Source organism: Mya arenaria, chromosome 13 (genome assembly GCF_026914265.1).
Source record: "Mya arenaria isolate MELC-2E11 chromosome 13, ASM2691426v1".
In the NCBI taxonomy this organism is placed as follows: Eukaryota; Metazoa; Mollusca; class Bivalvia; order Myida; family Myidae; genus Mya; species Mya arenaria.
Genome location: NC_069134.1, coordinates 41,028,955 through 41,046,762, shown reverse-complemented (window position 1 = coordinate 41,046,762; position 17,808 = coordinate 41,028,955). Strand labels below are relative to the sequence as shown.

At 40.7% G+C, this 17,808-nt stretch overlaps 1 protein-coding gene across 3 annotated transcripts in view; it reads right to left on the bottom strand.

The window, feature by feature from the left end:
• LOC128213053 (uncharacterized) overlaps positions 1–17,808 on the bottom strand; it is a 53,951-nt gene that overhangs the window by 3,547 nt on the left and 32,596 nt on the right. For all 3 annotated transcript variants that reach the window (XM_052918536.1, XM_052918537.1, XM_052918538.1), the window contains 6 exons: positions 12,960–13,121; positions 12,452–12,613; positions 3,719–3,785; positions 1,131–1,200; positions 886–921; positions 163–229 (listed from right to left, as the gene is read on the bottom strand). In XM_052918536.1, the coding sequence (XP_052774496.1) occupies positions 163–229; positions 886–921; positions 1,131–1,200; positions 3,719–3,785; positions 12,452–12,613; positions 12,960–13,121 (564 nt within the window). The remainder of the gene's footprint in view (positions 1–162; positions 230–885; positions 922–1,130; positions 1,201–3,718; positions 3,786–12,451; positions 12,614–12,959; positions 13,122–17,808) is intronic.

Sequence of the window (17,808 nt, the reverse complement as noted above, 5' to 3'; positions counted from 1 at the left end):
GGATGTATGAATTAGGTATAGAATAATACTTTGATTTTGCACATAAAAAAGAGCCTTTTCGAGGCATATATTCTAGATGCAACATGTCATGTCTCATTACATAATTATCAGATGAGCTGAAATATCGATGCAAAGATTTTATAAATGTGTTTTTCATCTAACCTGAGCCATTGTTGTCCTTTGCCAGACTCTGCTCACTGCTTGTTCCACAACCACTGTCTCCTTCACCCTGAGAAAACCAACAAACATAATACTGTAATAAAACTTTTTTATAGTCCACTCAAAGATATCCTCTGTTGGCGCATTTAACATTGCAATGTTCTACCTGGATAAATCAGCTCCCGATTCAAAACAATAAAATTGCTGTACAAACAAATGGAAATGGAAAGTATTTCTAAGGCTCTTGGTGCAAAATAAACAGAAAAATAGTATATGCATGCATTGCATGGTATATACAAACTTTGTTTAATACTTTTGCATAGCAACTTTAACACATCAATGAATAATTTTCTCACAGGGATGAACCAGCAGATAGAGTCTTAACAATGACCTTGTTCACAGGCAGAGGGTTCAAACCTTGATCTCAAAATGAGACAAATAATGACCTTGTTCACAGGCACAGAGTTCAAGGCCTTACAGCCTGTCAATGAAAGACAAACCATGACCTTGTTCACAATATCAAGGTTCAAGGCCTTACTCTCAAAATGAGACAAATAATGACCTTGTTCACAGGCACAGGGTTCAATGCCTTACTGTCAATAAGAGACAAACCATGACCTTGTTCACAGGCATAAGGTTCAAGGTCGTACTGAGACAAACCGTGACAAGGTTCAAGGCCTTACTCTCATTAAAAGACAAATAACATCACAAAAAGAAACATCTCACATTTCTGTTTATTAATCCTTCTACATGTAGATTCATCTGAAAAACAACAAAATCATAACAAATTAACTGATCATGAGCATCATAAGGATTTTAAAGTTATCACTAATCAAATCACATAATTTCTTCTCTTAAATCTTTTTATTGACCTTTTCATATTTGCCATATATTATGTTGGTTAAAAAGGCAGTACCATAATCTCCATTACAAAATATATATTAGTAACTCTGGAGCATGTAAGTACTTACATCAATCATATCAGCGACCTCTTGCCTCATCTGAATGCACTTTCTACAGTACCTCCGCACCATCACTATGCTGCACAAGAATATACAAAATAAAGTACATGTGTTAGCATTTGGAGTATGTTTCTAAGTTTGAATGTATATTAATTAGTAGAAAATAAATTTCCTTTTGATTGTATCGTAATATCCGCTAGGTGGCAGATTACAGAAGATTTCGTAAAAGAGGAATTAAGTATAATTGTCATTTACCTTTGGGCAGTCAAAGCATAATTTTTTTTAACCCATTTGAGTTTTAGAATCTAAACCAAAAATAAGCATATTATAAGTATCTATCATGTGTTTCCGGTACGGATAGAAAAATCCGACCCGAGGGCACGTACGTAAGCCGATAACGAGGCTTCCCGAGTTACCGGCCACGCAGCGTGCCCGAGGGTCGAATTTTTTCGATCCAGGCCAGAAAAACATGATATTTTTTCTTGCATATCTAAATTTATCAATTTGTGGAAAAAATGACATTGAAAACAAACTTTTGTACAATTACACCAAAAAGCGCGTGCGACGTTGTTTGCTGACGTCATAGAGCGCAGTAATTTTAAGTAACTAAAATAGCGTTTTTTACGATTATTTATTTCCAATTTTAATTAAAAGTCTTGCTAACATATATATTTGATTGCGCTTTATTGAAATGGTATAATATATTTTTTATAAACCATACAATAAATGAAATAAGAAGTGGCGCGTTGTTGCGCGTGACTCATCTTACATGGGATATGTAAGATGAGTTTTTCCAGCACTGGTCACATGACCACAAACACATGAAGAAAGAATAGCCTTTATATATGTTTTTTTTGTGTCAAATTATACCTAGTAGCCTCTAGGGAACAAATTCCCTTGTTAAAAAAGCGGCAAAATATCAATATAATATTTTTTTATCATAATACAAGGGTTGTTCATGAAGTTTGTGGACAGGAGTAAAGTCATTCCTTCAATTATTAAAAGTTATGTAAATAATCGAACATATACAACATTTCATGCAACATATTGTGAGGAAGTATTGAATGTTTCATTCAAAATTCTGATTGGACACTTTGCTATGTGCAGTTTTTAACAACCACCCTACTCGGCACGGAGCACTCTAGCATGTCATGATGTCACGAAATAAAAATTGCACTTCATTTCAAAGACAGTAATCTGCCTATATCTTTACAATGCTGTATCTTATTGTGCTTTGTTCCTCATTTTTTTATAAGGCCAAAAAAAGAAAATGGTTTGGTTGGCCCGGTTACATCCTTTTCAAAAACAGGTAAGGCAGGTAGGCTATTTATTCTAAGTTTTTATTAGGCTTTATATAAGAACATTATTTTTTTACCTATTGGTGTTAAAGTAATATTCTGTATAAAGCATTAAAGTTTTAAGCTACATATTAAAGTTGCACTCTCAGAGATATAACCGTTTTTACAACTTTATTTTTTATCTTAGAATGAGCAAATTTTTGCTCAAATAACTGCAAACCAGTGGTAAAAGACTGCTGACAAAAGATCAGATCACAGATATTCATATTTCCGTTTGATAATTAATGTTTAATGGCTTAAAGCGTTTTTAACAGTTTAAGGAAAATGCTTTAAAAATCAATTTTTTAATTTAAATAAAAAAATATGCGATCTAATATATTGTCAGCAGTCTTACATGACTGGTTTCCATGCATTTTTGCATTAATTGGGTTGTTTCAAAACAAAGAATAAAAAAGTTGTCAACACTGCCAGTCTGTGACAGTGCAGCTTTAAAACATACTTAATTTTTTTTTTTCCAACTGACTATAAAAACGGTCGGGTTGGCACCTGTTTCTGAGGTAGGTTGGGGTAACCCGAACCAAAAGTGTTTTTATTTTTATATTGTTATTACAACCTCCTCTTTGTTTGTTTTTTTCTGATTTGGTTTCCTTATGTCTTTTATATAACGAAAATTGTGGTTGCGCAATGCTCATGAAAACACTTGAAGTTTCAAAGTCAGAAAAACATTTAAGTTTTTTTTTCAGAAAATAATACATGTGAATAAATAATCATAATTACGGTATGTAAGGGGGGAATAAATTCAGAAAAAAAATCTGCATAACATTTAATGACAAGGATATTGCTATTTTTTTTAACGTCAATTTTTTAGGTTTTCAATGTTGCGCTGTTCTCATGAGTTTCTTTATCCCATAAAATTCTTTTAACATGTACGATCACAATCTAATTTTGTACAATGCTTCAAGGGGTACTCAGATTATAAGATATCAATATTATGTTGAGTAATGTTTCATATAAAGTTTGCATCATGCAAACCTTTTTTTAAGTATTTTACAATCCAAAACATTTTCAGAGTGCTCCGTGTTCCATAAATTTAATTTCCTAAAATAGCAGCTTTTACTAAATTACTTTATGGTAATATCTGCATAACCTTTTCCTTAAATGATACGAAAAAGGTACCCATTTAAAATTTTATATCAACATTATAAACTATATTGATATTCAAAAACTGTAGACTTTAATAACACTGCCTTTAACATTTAATAATATATTGGCTGTACTTCCAGTTAAAAATCTACATACCCAACTATTGCTAAAACAATGGCGGCACCAAGACCCAATCCTAAGGCTAGCAGTTCATTAGACCCGCCTGAAAACAATGAGATATTCAATCAATAGTAAGGCACACAAGTTTTGTGACCATTAAATGTCCTTTTACAAACTCAAGGTAATTTTTTTTACACTCAAATACTCAAACCCCCCAGCAAGCGACCTCAACCACTGTTACACTCAAACCAACCAGTAAGCCACCTCAACCACTGTTATACTCAAACCCCTCAGCAAGCCAACTCAACCATTATTACACACAAACCCTCCAGCAAGCCACCTCAGCCACTGTTATACTCAAACCGACCAGCAATCCACCTCAACCACTGTTACACTCAAACCGACCAGCAATCCACCTCAACCACTGTTACACTCAAACCAACCAGCAATCCACCTCAACCAATGTTACACTCAAACCCCTCAGCAAGCCACCTCAACCACTGTTACAATCAAACCCTCCAGCAAGCCACCTCAACCACTATTACACTCAAACCGACCAGCAATCCACCTCAACCACTGTTACACTCAAACCGACCAGCAAGCCACCTCAACCACGGTTACACTTGAACACTCAACTCACCAGCAAGCCACCTTAACCATGATAACACTGAAACATGCTAATCCACCAGCAAGCCACCTCAGCCTCGGGTATACTGAAACACTCAATCCCATCAGCAAGCCTACACAACTATGGTTATGCTCAAACACTCAAACCCATCAGCAAGCAACCTCAACCATGGTCTCACTCAAATCCACCAGCAAGCCACCTCAACCGCAGTTACACTCAAACACAACCCACCAGCAAGCCACCCCAACCATGGTTACACTTGAACACTCAAACCCACCATCAAGCCACCTCAACCATGGTTACACTTGAACATTTAAACCCACCAGTAAGCCACCTCAACCATGGTTACACTTGAACACTCAAACCCGCCATCAAGCCACCTCAACCATGGTTACACTCAAACTGACCGGCAAGCCACCTCAACTGCAATAACACTCAAACAAACAAACCCACCAGCAAGTCACTTCAACGACAGTTTCACTTGAACACTCAAACCCACCAGCAAGCCATCTCAACGACATTTTCACTTGAACACTCAAACCCACCAGCAAGCCATCTCAACCACGATTACACTTGAACACTCAAACCCACCTTCAAGCCACCTCAACCGCAGTTACACTCAAACACTCAAACCCACCAGCAACCACCTCAACCGCAGTTACACTCAAACCCACCATCAAACCACCTTCACCACAGACACATTCAAACACTCAAACCCACCATCAAGCAACCTCAACCGCAGCTAAACTCAAACACTCAAACACACCAGAAACCACCTCAACTGCGGCTATATTCAAACCCACCAGCAAGCAACCTCAACCACAGCTAAACTCAAACACTCAAACCCACCAGAAACCACCTCAACCGCAGCTACATTCAAACCCACCATCAAACCACCCCAACCGCAGCTACATTCAAACACTCAAACCCATCAGCAAGCCACCTTTACTGCTGCTACACTCAAACACTCAAACTCACCAGCAACCCACCTCAACCATGGCTACACTCAAACACTCAAACTCACCAGCAACCCACCTCAACCGCAGCTACATTCAAACACTCAAACTCACCAGCAAACCACTTCAACCATGGCTACACTCAAACACTCAAACCCACCAGCAAGCCACCTCAACAGCGGCTACATTCAAACACTCAAACCCACCAGCAAACCACCTCAACCGTGGCTACACTCAAACACTCAAACTCACCATCAAGCCACCTCAACCGCAGCTACACTCAAACACTCAAATTCACCAGCAAGCCACCTCAACCATGGCTACATTCAACACTCAAACTCACCAGCAACCCACCTCAACCGCAGCTACATTCAAACACTCAAACTCACCAGCAAACCACTTCAACCATGGCTACACTCAAACACTCAAACCCACCAGCAAGCCACCTCAACAGCGGCTACATTCAAACACTCAAACCCACCAGCAAACCACCTCAACCGTGGCTACACTCAAACACTCAAACTCACCATCAAGCCACCTCAACCGCAGCTACACTCAAACACTCAAATTCACCAGCAAGCCACCTCAACTGCTGTTACATTCAAACACTCAAACCCACCAGCAAACCACTTCAACCGCAGTTACACTCAAACACTCAAACTCACCATCAAGCCACTTCAACAGCAGTTACACTCAAACACTCAAATTCACCAGCAAACCACTTCAACCGCAGTTACACTCAAACACTCAAACTCACCATCAAGCCACCTCAACCGCAGTTACACTCAAACACTCAAATTCACCAGCAAACCACTTCAACCACAGTTACACTCAAACACTCAAACTCACCAGCAAGCCACCTCAACCGCAGTTACACTCAAACACTCAAATTCACCAGCAAACCACTTCAACCGCAGTTACACTCAAACACTCAAACTCACCAGCAAACCACTTCAACCACGGTTACACTTGAACACTCAAACTCACCATCAAGAAACCTCAACCACAGTTACACTTGAACACTCAAACTCACCAGCAAGCCACCTCAACCACGGTTACACTTGAACACTCAAACCCACCAGCAAGCCACCTCAACCACAGTTACACATGAACACTCAAACCCACCAGCAAGCCACTTCAACCACGGTTACACTTGAACACTCAAACTCACCAGCAAGCCACCTCAACCACAGTTACACTTGAACACTCAAACCCACCAGCAAGCCACCTCAACCACGGTTACACTTGAACACTCAAACCCACCAGCAAGCCACCTCAACCACGGTTACACTTGAACACTCAAACTCACCATCAAGAAACCTCAACCACGGTTAAACTTGAACACTCAAACTCACCATCAAGAAACCTCAACCACAGCTACACTTGAACACTCAAACTCACCATCAAGAAACCTCAACCGCAGTCACACTTGAACACTCAAACCCACCAGCAAGCCACCACAACCAGGGCTACATTCAAACACTCAAACCCACCATCAAGCCACCTCAACCGCAGTTACACTTGAACACTCAAACCCACCAGCAAGCCACCACAACCAGGGCTACATTCAAACACTCAAACCCACCATCAAGCAACCTCAACCGCAGTCACACTTGAACACTCAAACCCACCAGCAAGCCACCTCAACCAGGGCTACATTCAAACACTCAAACTCACCATCAAGAAACCTCAACCACAGCTACACTTGAACACTCAAACTCACCATCAAGAAACCTCAACCGCAGTCACACTTGAACACTCAAACCCACCAGCAAGCCACCACAACCAGGGCTACATTCAAACACTCAAACTCACCATCAAGAAACCTCAACCGCAGTTACACTCAAACACTCAAACCCACCAGCAAGCCACCACAACCAGGGCTACATTCAAACACTCAAACCCACCAGCAAGCCACCACAACCAGGGCTACACTCAAACACTCAAACCCACCAGCAAGCCACCACAACCAGGGCTACACTCAAACACTCAAACTCACCATCAACCCACCTCAACCGGGGCTACACTCAAACACTTAAACCCACCAGCAAGCCACCTCAACCTCGGCTACATTCAAACACTCAAACTCACCATCAAGCCACCTTAACCGTGGCTACATTCAAACATTCAAACCCACCATCAAGCCACCTCAATCCCGGCTACATTTAAACACTCAAACCCACCAGCAAGCCACCTCAACAGCAGCTATATTCAAACACTCAAACTCACCATCAACCACCTCAACCGCTGCTACATTCAAACACTCAAATTCACCATCAAGCCACCTTAACCGGGGCTACACTCAAACACTTAAACCCACCAGCAAGCCACCTCAACCGCTGCTACATTCAAACACTCAAATTCACCATCAAGCCACCTTAATCCTGGCTACATTTAAACACTCAAACTCACCAGCAACCCACCTCAACCGCAGCTACATTCAAACACTCAAACTCACCAGCAAACCACTTCAACCAGGGCTACACTCAAACACTCAAACCCACCAGCAAGCCACCACAACCAGGGCTACACTCAAACACTCAAACTCACCAGCAACCCACCTCAACCGCAGCTACATTCAAACACTCAAACTCACCAGCAAACCACTTCAACCAGGGCTACACTCAAACACTCAAACCCACCAGCAAGCCACCACAACCAGGGCTACACTCAAACACTCAAACTCACCATCAAGAAACCTCAACCGCAGTCACACTTGAACACTCAAACCCACCAGCAAGCCACCACAACCAGGGCTACATTCAAACACTCAAACCCACCAGCAAGCCACCACAACCAGGGCTACACTCAAACACTCAAACCCACCAGCAAGCCACCACAACCAGGGCTACACTCAAACACTCAAACTCACCATCAACCCACCTCAACCGGGGCTACACTCAAACACTTAAACCCACCAGCAAGCCACCTCAACCTCGGCTACATTCAAACACTCAAACTCACCATCAAGCCACCTTAACCGTGGCTACATTCAAACATTCAAACCCACCATCAAGCCACCTCAATCCCGGCTACATTTAAACACTCAAACCCACCAGCAAGCCACCTCAACAGCAGCTATATTCAAACACTCAAACTCACCATCAACCACCTCAACCGCTGCTACATTCAAACACTCAAATTCACCATCAAGCCACCTTAACCGGGGCTACACTCAAACACTTAAACCCACCAGCAAGCCACCTCAACCGCTGCTACATTCAAACACTCAAATTCACCATCAAGCCACCTTAATCCTGGCTACATTTAAACACTCAAACTCACCATCAAGCCACCTCAACCGCTGCTACATTCAAACCCACCAGCAAGCCACCTCAACCAGGGCTACATTCAAACACTCAAACCCACCATCAAACCACGTCAACCACAGCTACACTCAAACACTCAAACTCACCATCAAGCCACCTCAACCGCAGCTACACTCAAACACTCAAACTCACCAGCAACCCACCTTTACTGCAGCTACACTCAAACACTCAAACTCATCATCAAGCCACCTCAACCGCTGCTACATTCAAACTCACCATCAAGCCACCTCAACTGCTGCTACATTCAAACACTCAAACCCACCATCAAACCACGTCAACCACAGCTACACTCAAACACTCAAACTCACCATCAAGCCACCTCAACCGCAGCTACACTCAAACACTCAAACTCACCATCAAGCCACCTCAACTGCTGCTACATTCAAACACTCAAACCCACCATCAAACCACGTCAACCACAGTTACACTCAAACACTCAAACTCACCATCAAGCCACCTCAACTGCTGCTACATTCAAACACTCAAACCCACCATCAAACCACGTCAACCACAGCTACACTCAAACACTCAAACTCACCATCAAGCCACCTCAACCGCAGCTACACTCAAACACTCAAACCCACCAGCAAGCCACCTCAACCGCAGCTACACTCAAACACTCAAACCCATCAGCAAGCCACCTCAACTGCTGTTACACTCAAACACTCAAACCCACCAGCAAGCCACCTCAACCGCAGTTACACTCAAACACTCAAACTCACCATCAAGCCACCTCAACCGCAGTTACACTCAAACACTCAAACTCACCATCAAGACATCTCAACCGCAGTTACACTCAAACACTCAAACTAACCATCAAGCCACCTCAACCGCAGTTACACTCAAACTCACCAGCAAGCCACCTCAACCGCAGTTACACTCAAACACTCAAACTCACCATCAAGCCACCTCAACCGCAGCTACACTCAAACACTCAAACCCACCAGCAAGCCACCTCAACCGCAGTTACACTCAAACACTCAAACTCACCATCAAGCCACCTCAACCGCAGTTACACTCAAACACTCAAACTCACCATCAAGCCACCTCAACCCCAGTTACACTCAAACACTCAAACTAACCATCAAGCCACCTCAACCGCAGTTACACTCAAACACTCAAACTCACCAGCAAGCCACCTCAACCGCAGTTACACTCAAACACTCAAACTCACCATCAAGCCACCTCAACCGCTGCTACATTCAAACTCACCATCAAGCCACCTCAACCGCAGCTACACTCAAACACTCAAACTCACCATCAAGCCACCTCAACCGCAGTTACACTCAAACACTCAAACTCACCAGCAAGCCACCTCAACCGCAGTTACACTCAAACACTCAAACTCACCAGCAAGCCACCTCAACCGCAGTTACACTCAAACACTCAAACTCACCATCAAGCCACCTCAACCGCTGCTACATTCAAACTCACCATCAAGCCACCTCAACCGCAGCTACACTCAAACACTCAAACTCACCATCAAGCCACCTCAACCGCAGTTACACTCAAACACTCAAACTCACCATCAAGCCACCTCAACCGCAGTTACACTCAAACACTCAAACTCACCAGCAAGCCACCTCAACCGCAGTTACACTCAAACACTCAAACTCACCATCAAGCCACCTCAACCGCTGCTACATTCAAACTCACCATCAAGCCACCTCAACCGCAGCTACACTCAAACACTCAAACTCACCATCAAGCCACCTCAACCGCAGTTACACTCAAACACTCAAACTCACCATCAAGCCACCTCAACCGCAGTTACACTCAAACACTCAAACTCACCAGCAAGCCACCTCAACCGCAGTTACACTCAAACACTCAAACTCACCATCAAGCCACCTCAACCGCTGCTACATTCAAACTCACCATCAAGCCACCTCAACCGCAGCTACACTCAAACACTCAAACTCACCATCAAGCCACCTCAACCGCAGCTACACTCAAACACTCAAACTCACCATCAAGCCACCTCAACCGCAGTTACACTCAAACACTCAAACTCACCAGCAAGCCACCTCAACCGCAGTTACACTCAAACTCACCATCAAGCCACCTCAACCGCAGTTACACTCAAAAACTCAAACTCACCATCAAGCCACCTCAACCGCAGTTACACTCAAACACTCAAACTCACCATCAAGCAACCTCAACCGCAGTTACACTCAAACACTCAAACTCACAAGCAAGCCACCTCAACCGCTGCTACATTCAAACACTTAAACTCACCATCAAGCCACCTCAACCGCAGCTACACTCAAACACTCAAACTCACCATCAAGCCACCTCAACCGCAGTTACACTCAAACACTCTAACTCACCAGCAAGCCACCTCAACCGCAGTTACACTCAAACACTCAAATTCACCAGCAAGCCACCTCAACCGCAGTTACACTCAAACACTCAAACTCACCATCAAGCCACCTCAACCGCAGCTACATTCAAACACTCAAACTCACCATCAAGCCACCTCAACCGCAGTTACACTCAAACTCACCATCAAGCCATCTCAACCGCAGTTACACTCAAACACTCAAATTCACCAGCAAGCCACCTCAACCGCAGTTACACTCAAACACTCAAACTCACCATCAAGCCACCTCAACTGCAGTTACACTCAAACACTCAAACTCACCATCAAGCCACCTCAACCGCAGTTACACTCAAACACTCTAACTCACCATCAAGCCACCTCAACCGCAGTTACACTCAAATACTCAAACTCACCAGCAAGCCACCTCAACTGCTGCTACATTCAAACACTTAAACTCACCAGCAAGCCACCTCAACCGCAGTTACACTCAAACACTCAAACTCACCAGCAAGCCACCTCAACCGCTGCTACACTCAAACACTCAAACCCACCAGCAAGCCACCTCAACTGCTGCTACACTCAAACTCACCAGCAAGCCACCTCAACTGCTGCTACACTCAAACACACCATCAAACCACGTCAACCGCAGTTACACTCAAACACTCAAACCCACCAGCAAGCCACCTCAACCGCTGCTACACTCAAACACTCAAACTCACCATCAAGCCACCTCAACCGCTGCTACACTCAAACACTCAAACCCACCAGCAAGCCACCTCAACCGCAGTTACACTCAAACACTCAAACTCACCATCAAGCCACCTCAACCGCTGCTACACTCAAACACTCAAACTCACCAGCAAGCCACCTCAACTGCTGCTACACTCAAACACTCAAACTCACCATCAAGCCACCTCAACCGCAGTTACACTCAAACACTCAAACTCACCATCAAGCCACCTCAACCGCTGCTACACTCAAACACTCAAACCCACCAGCAAGCCACCTCAACCGCAGTTACACTCAAACACTCAAACTCACCATCAAGCCACCTCAACTGCTGCTACACTCAAACACTCAAACTCACCAGCAAGCCACCTCAACCGCTGTTACACTCAAACACTCAAACTCACCATCAAGCCACCTCAACCACAGTTACACTCAAACACTCAAACCCACCAGCAAGCCACCTCAACCGCTGCTACACTCAAACACTCAAACTCACCATCAAGCTACCTCAACCGCTGCTACATTCAAACACTAAAACCCACCAGCAAGCCACCTCAACCGCTGCTACATTCAAACACTAAAACTCACCAGCAAGCCACCTCAACCACAGTTACATTCAAACACTCAAACCCATCAGCAAGAGACCTCAACCACGATTACACAATAACACTAAAAACTCCAAAGCCACCACATCCACAGTTCTACTCAAACACTTAAATCTACTATCAAGTGACCTCAAATACTTTAACCCAACAGTATGCCACCTCAACCACATCAATAGTAACAGGGTAACATTTTCCATACCTTGTTCCTCTAGTTTCTGGATGACATCAGGTTCTCCATATGCCCCAATGCCAGCATGGTTGACTCCCCTGGCACACACACTATACTGCACCCCAGATTGCACACCCGGGATTCTGTACATGTTACTGGACAGGTCAGCTGGGACTGTCATTGTTTCCCCATCTGTATGGTTTGGACATAACTCAGGTAATCTATTCATATAAGACATTCTTGAAGGATTATTCGTTCGAATTTAAATATAAAATGTAGTGCATCTCACAGAAAAACTTATACATGTTATCTCTACGGGAGTTGACTTGAGTACTGTTTTTATTTAAATGTTCTGTCACCCAAATGCAGTATTAAAAAAACAATATAACCATTATTAAAAACTTGGTTTGCAGTCCAAAATCATACTTTTTAGAACGTTTCTAGGACGGTTCATGTTAAAAGTCAAGTTATAGGTTGAGTTATAATTGCCACCTTGACTGCAACATTCTTGTTTAAATGTGCTATCACAGGCTGTTACCTGTAGGGCAGCTACGGTCACCAGGGGATTTAACTGGAGCATACACTATCTGATACTGTGAGGGTTGTCCCCCCTGGTTCACACTGGGCACCTGCATAATGATCATCTCCATGGTAACAGTCTCCTCCTTTCGTGACACCTTGTACACTGGTGGATCTGGCTCTGTAAAAGAAGTACAGGTTTTTGGTGTGTCACACTCCTTGAGTTGGTATTTTTTCTTACACAATATTTGCTTTTAAGTTGGATTCACTTTATGTACAAGTAAATGGACAATGTGTAATAGTGACCTTGACTTTAAAGTAACTCATGTTTTTGGTCCAAAATTAAGTTTTACCAGTTATTTGTCTGCAAACACTTATTTTATCATTATTTTACTCTATGATATCAAAATTGCAGAAAAAAAATACAGTTCATTCAATTTTTCAATTCATTTCATTTTATTCAAGTAAATAAAGGCCACCGGCCCAAAATACACAAAATGTACAAAAAACAAACATAGTATAGTAGTTGCAACATACGATTTACACATTTATCATGCCTAACAGATGGTATACATAGATTGTTATAGCATAAATGAGTATTTTGGTTTTAGTGGGGTTCGAACCCACACATGTAAAGTGAAGAAATAAAAGAAAACAGCCGGCTAATCCACACGGCCTACGGGACTTTAACAGAAGTTTTGTAATGAACTACTGGACTGGACAATCACAGAACAATGGTCTTGTTACAAACTCCCGGACCAAAAATGTCATAGCATAAACACTTTTCAAATAAATCACAGAAAAGTTTGAAATACAAAGATATTTGAGTAAGGATTTTTTAACCGTTTAAAACTGTATTCTAAAGTTGTTTCTTGAGTTACATTTATAGCCATTTTTCAAATCTCACATATCAATTTTTATCATCATTTGATATACCAATACTGCTTTGAACTACCGCTGAAAGGTTGCAATAAGATATTTTCCTTGATGTGACATCTGTTTGTTTGCATGCAAATGTCATATAAAATAATATTGGTTTACAAGGGATCTTGGTCTCTATGAATAAACACAAGGGGGGGGGGGGGGATAAGATAAGATACTTCAAATTCCACAAACCTGCCATGGGCATGTTTATCTCTTCTCAGTGACATACACCCAATAAAGGGTTGAATGATTACCAGACTTAGAACAGTTTTTAAATAAACTCTTTAAGGTCCTAAGTATACATGACATCATATATAACAATGTGTAAGTCATGTCTCTAGTGCATATTGGTTACCCAGTTTATAGTGTGTATTAATAACAGGGGTGAAAGCGAAAAGGTTCTATCTGCTTTTTTATTTAATGTCACTTAGAACCTTTTCGCATTCACTCATTATAATATTTTATTTATTATTTATTATTATTATATTATTTTCTTCACGTGATAAGTACAGATACATATACAGACACTATTTTTCACATTTACTGGTATTTATTTAGTATAAGACAAACCCAGTAAATTACGAATTGGTAAAATATGCAAATAATTCGAAAAATGTGTAACATGTGTCGCAAGCAATGTGATACATCATTAAGTAAGTATTAATGCTTTGTATACAACCATATCAAGTTTTCTGACTACCGTATTTTTTTTCTTGCAATTTTATATTCTGGTGTCTAGGCTCTTTCAGCAAATTTGAAACGGGAACTATGAACTTCCAGTCCATCAATAGTGGAAGTTGTTCCCTTAAATGGAAGCTTATGACTCCCAAATACAAAAAAAATATTATTTTTCAAACTAGTATGTTAAAAATCAAATCATTTGCAACCATAACTTGCCAAGTTCACAGATTCATATTATAAAAGTTCATTTTACTTCAAGACTGATTGAAATTGTGACCTTATAAGTAAAATTGACACATGGTGAGGTTTTTGATATTTTGAATTTCCAAGCTTTCAACTTCTCTCTTTTTCTTTGAAAAAGAGAGAAGTTTTTGTACTCCGGGAAATCAATTTTGAAAGTTTAAACCCATTTCTAGGGTGTAATATACTTCCAAACTTCCTTTAACAAAACCCCTGTTTAAGTGTCTCATAATAAAATTCACTGATCATAGATCATATTGTAATGGTAATGACTTTCAGTTTAGTATTGGGGCATTCATTATGTACTTACATGTAGCCAAAAGTGAGTGAACTTTTTTAATGGCTGCTATGTGCTGTTTATCATCATGCTATTTCAACTGCTTATCTCTTTAGTTATGTTACATAGAATCTAACCCAATATCAAAGGAAATCACTCTAGTGACCATAACAATTTTTTAAAGTTAGGTCAACTAATCTTTTGCTTACATTTTAATGTCATATGTTGCAAACATGATAATGTAAACTGCTTTTGTCCCATGTGGGTAACTATGATAAATAAATGACAGATGAATCTTCCCAGAACAAAAAGGTACCCATTCGGAACACATTGGCCATTTTCCATCCAAAACAACCTCAGGAAGTATGCCAATAGAAGATTAGTTCATTTTTTTTTTCAATATTAAATTGAAGATTAGTTCATTTTTTTTTTCAATAATTGTATTAATCAATTGTAGGGTTTTAATGTTTAGTTCATAAATCTAAGTTTAAGGTCACTGCCAGTGAAGTGAAATATTGAATAAATAATTCCCAAGAGTAATTTAAAGACATTAAGTATAACTGCTAAATTGAAATTACTACGCGGTCTACTTGCAACGAAGTTAAATGTAAAGATTTGTGACATTGTAAACCGTCCATATACATCCCAGGTTGAGGTGTTTTGAATGTTAATGGTGATCTTGTATACCAAATTTTAGAACTTATAATCCCTCCGAAAGCGCTGAATATATCTGTTCAACAAACCCCCATAAAGCTATAAAATGAAGGCTAAGATGTCAAATAGAGTGAAAGGACCAGATCTATTGAAACTGTGTATTACACTAATAGTATTACTATTAGTGTTAAACACTGTTTCATTAGCTCTGTTTTTTTCATATATTTTAAATACACTTCATGACAACATGTAATGCACACTGACAATTATTGGTGACCATATGTTTATACCAAGCCCTCCTAAGGCCATCATTTTTTAATTATCTGATTTACAAACCCGCCGACCCAAGTTTTTGCTGAAATGAAATAAAAATAAAAGAGATCATCAACTGTTTTATTTTTACTTTGCCCGCCGACCCGAAAAATTGGGAGCAAATAAAATAAAATAACTTCTTGGAAAAATTAAATTAGCTATACATGATCATTAAAAAACAACTCGCAGACTTCATTTCCGAGTATTAAACCTATATCACGGGTTTCCCTGGTGATTGGAAGCTGACATTCGGCTATCCATCGACATTCTCTACAGCTTTGTGATCGCCGAGCTGCTACGGCAACGTCATTTTCGACAACCCACGGAAATTTCCGAACGACTCCGTTACACAGATAACATTGCAGCTTGTTGGCCGAGGAGATTCGATTGCGGTGAGGATGTGGTTAAGCCCGGAGCCTGAACTCGTCTATTCCACGACGCTCTGTGCTAAACATAGGCCCTGTGCATAATGTTGCAAAAATTCTAACTTGATTGTCTGCCAATTACACGTAAGTTTTTCGTCTATCAACTGTGCTTTAAAAGAAAGAAAAAATGCATTCTTCGACTAGTTTTAACGAATTCGCATTTAACATATCCCCATTTCGAGCATCGATGCCGTGTTTTAGTATAACCATCAAGGGAGGTGACTCTGAATATCGTCTGCAATGGCGGCATCGTCAGCTGCTTGTTATTTTAAAGTGAAAACAATCCTCAACAAAACAGAAACATCGACCAGGCCATCAACCTTAACCAATCGTTGTCGGAGTTCGCATCTGCTTATTTAGCAGACAAAGACGTCCATAGCGAGCGTGTGGACGGGGATGATGCGGACACGGATTTAAACACGCCGTTCTGGGTTCTGAATGATTTCGGGTAATTGAATTTTAAAAAATACACGCCTTTTCATTTAGAGAAATATTCCAGTTGAAACTTTTTACAAAACGCAATTTATTATCGGGATTAACAATGATACAACGACTGCGAGTTAATATTTCCCCAAATTAATGCGAGTTAGGCTGAGAGTGAGATGAATATACGGTACTGATGACCCTGAATACCGATGGGCTATGAATAACATTATTTAAAGTGACGAGTTTACGGACATTTGAATGGATTCATTTTTTAATTTAAAAAAAAAACATATCAAAGAAGATGATGGAGCATTTGATTAAAACTGTTTCTATTTACATGTTTATCAAACTTCATGACAGATTTTGACTTATGATTTGGATTTACACACTAACTGTGATGACATCATTACTTTCCCACTTTTTGGGTCACGTGCAATTAATGCTGTCTAGACCACAAGCAAAAGATGGTGACGCAGTTACAATTATAAATTTACATCAACTGTACTGTACAGTTAAGTGCACCATGCAGGCAGTTAACATATTGTCTCTTCTTTTTGGTACATTTCACTTGGTGACTTTGGAGCTTGGTATCACGAGTAATTGAAACAACTGATCAATGGGATGCATGGCATTGCATTACATTTCAAACAAAACCAATCCACAATTCATACAGTATTGAAGCAACTACAGAATGTTTAGGTTTCTTCTCAACTGAAAGATTTTCCAACTTAACAATGATAGAATGTTTTTGAAAAAGTCATTTTTTGAAGACCACAAAAAAATCGGGAATTGAGCATGGGTCTACTGATTGCCATGTCATTTTCATGTAAATGTAACTGATTATAATTATTATATTGATCTATAATGTATTATGGTATATTTTAAAAAATATTTCCAGGCACGTAATCGAACCAAGTATTTGTCAAGCT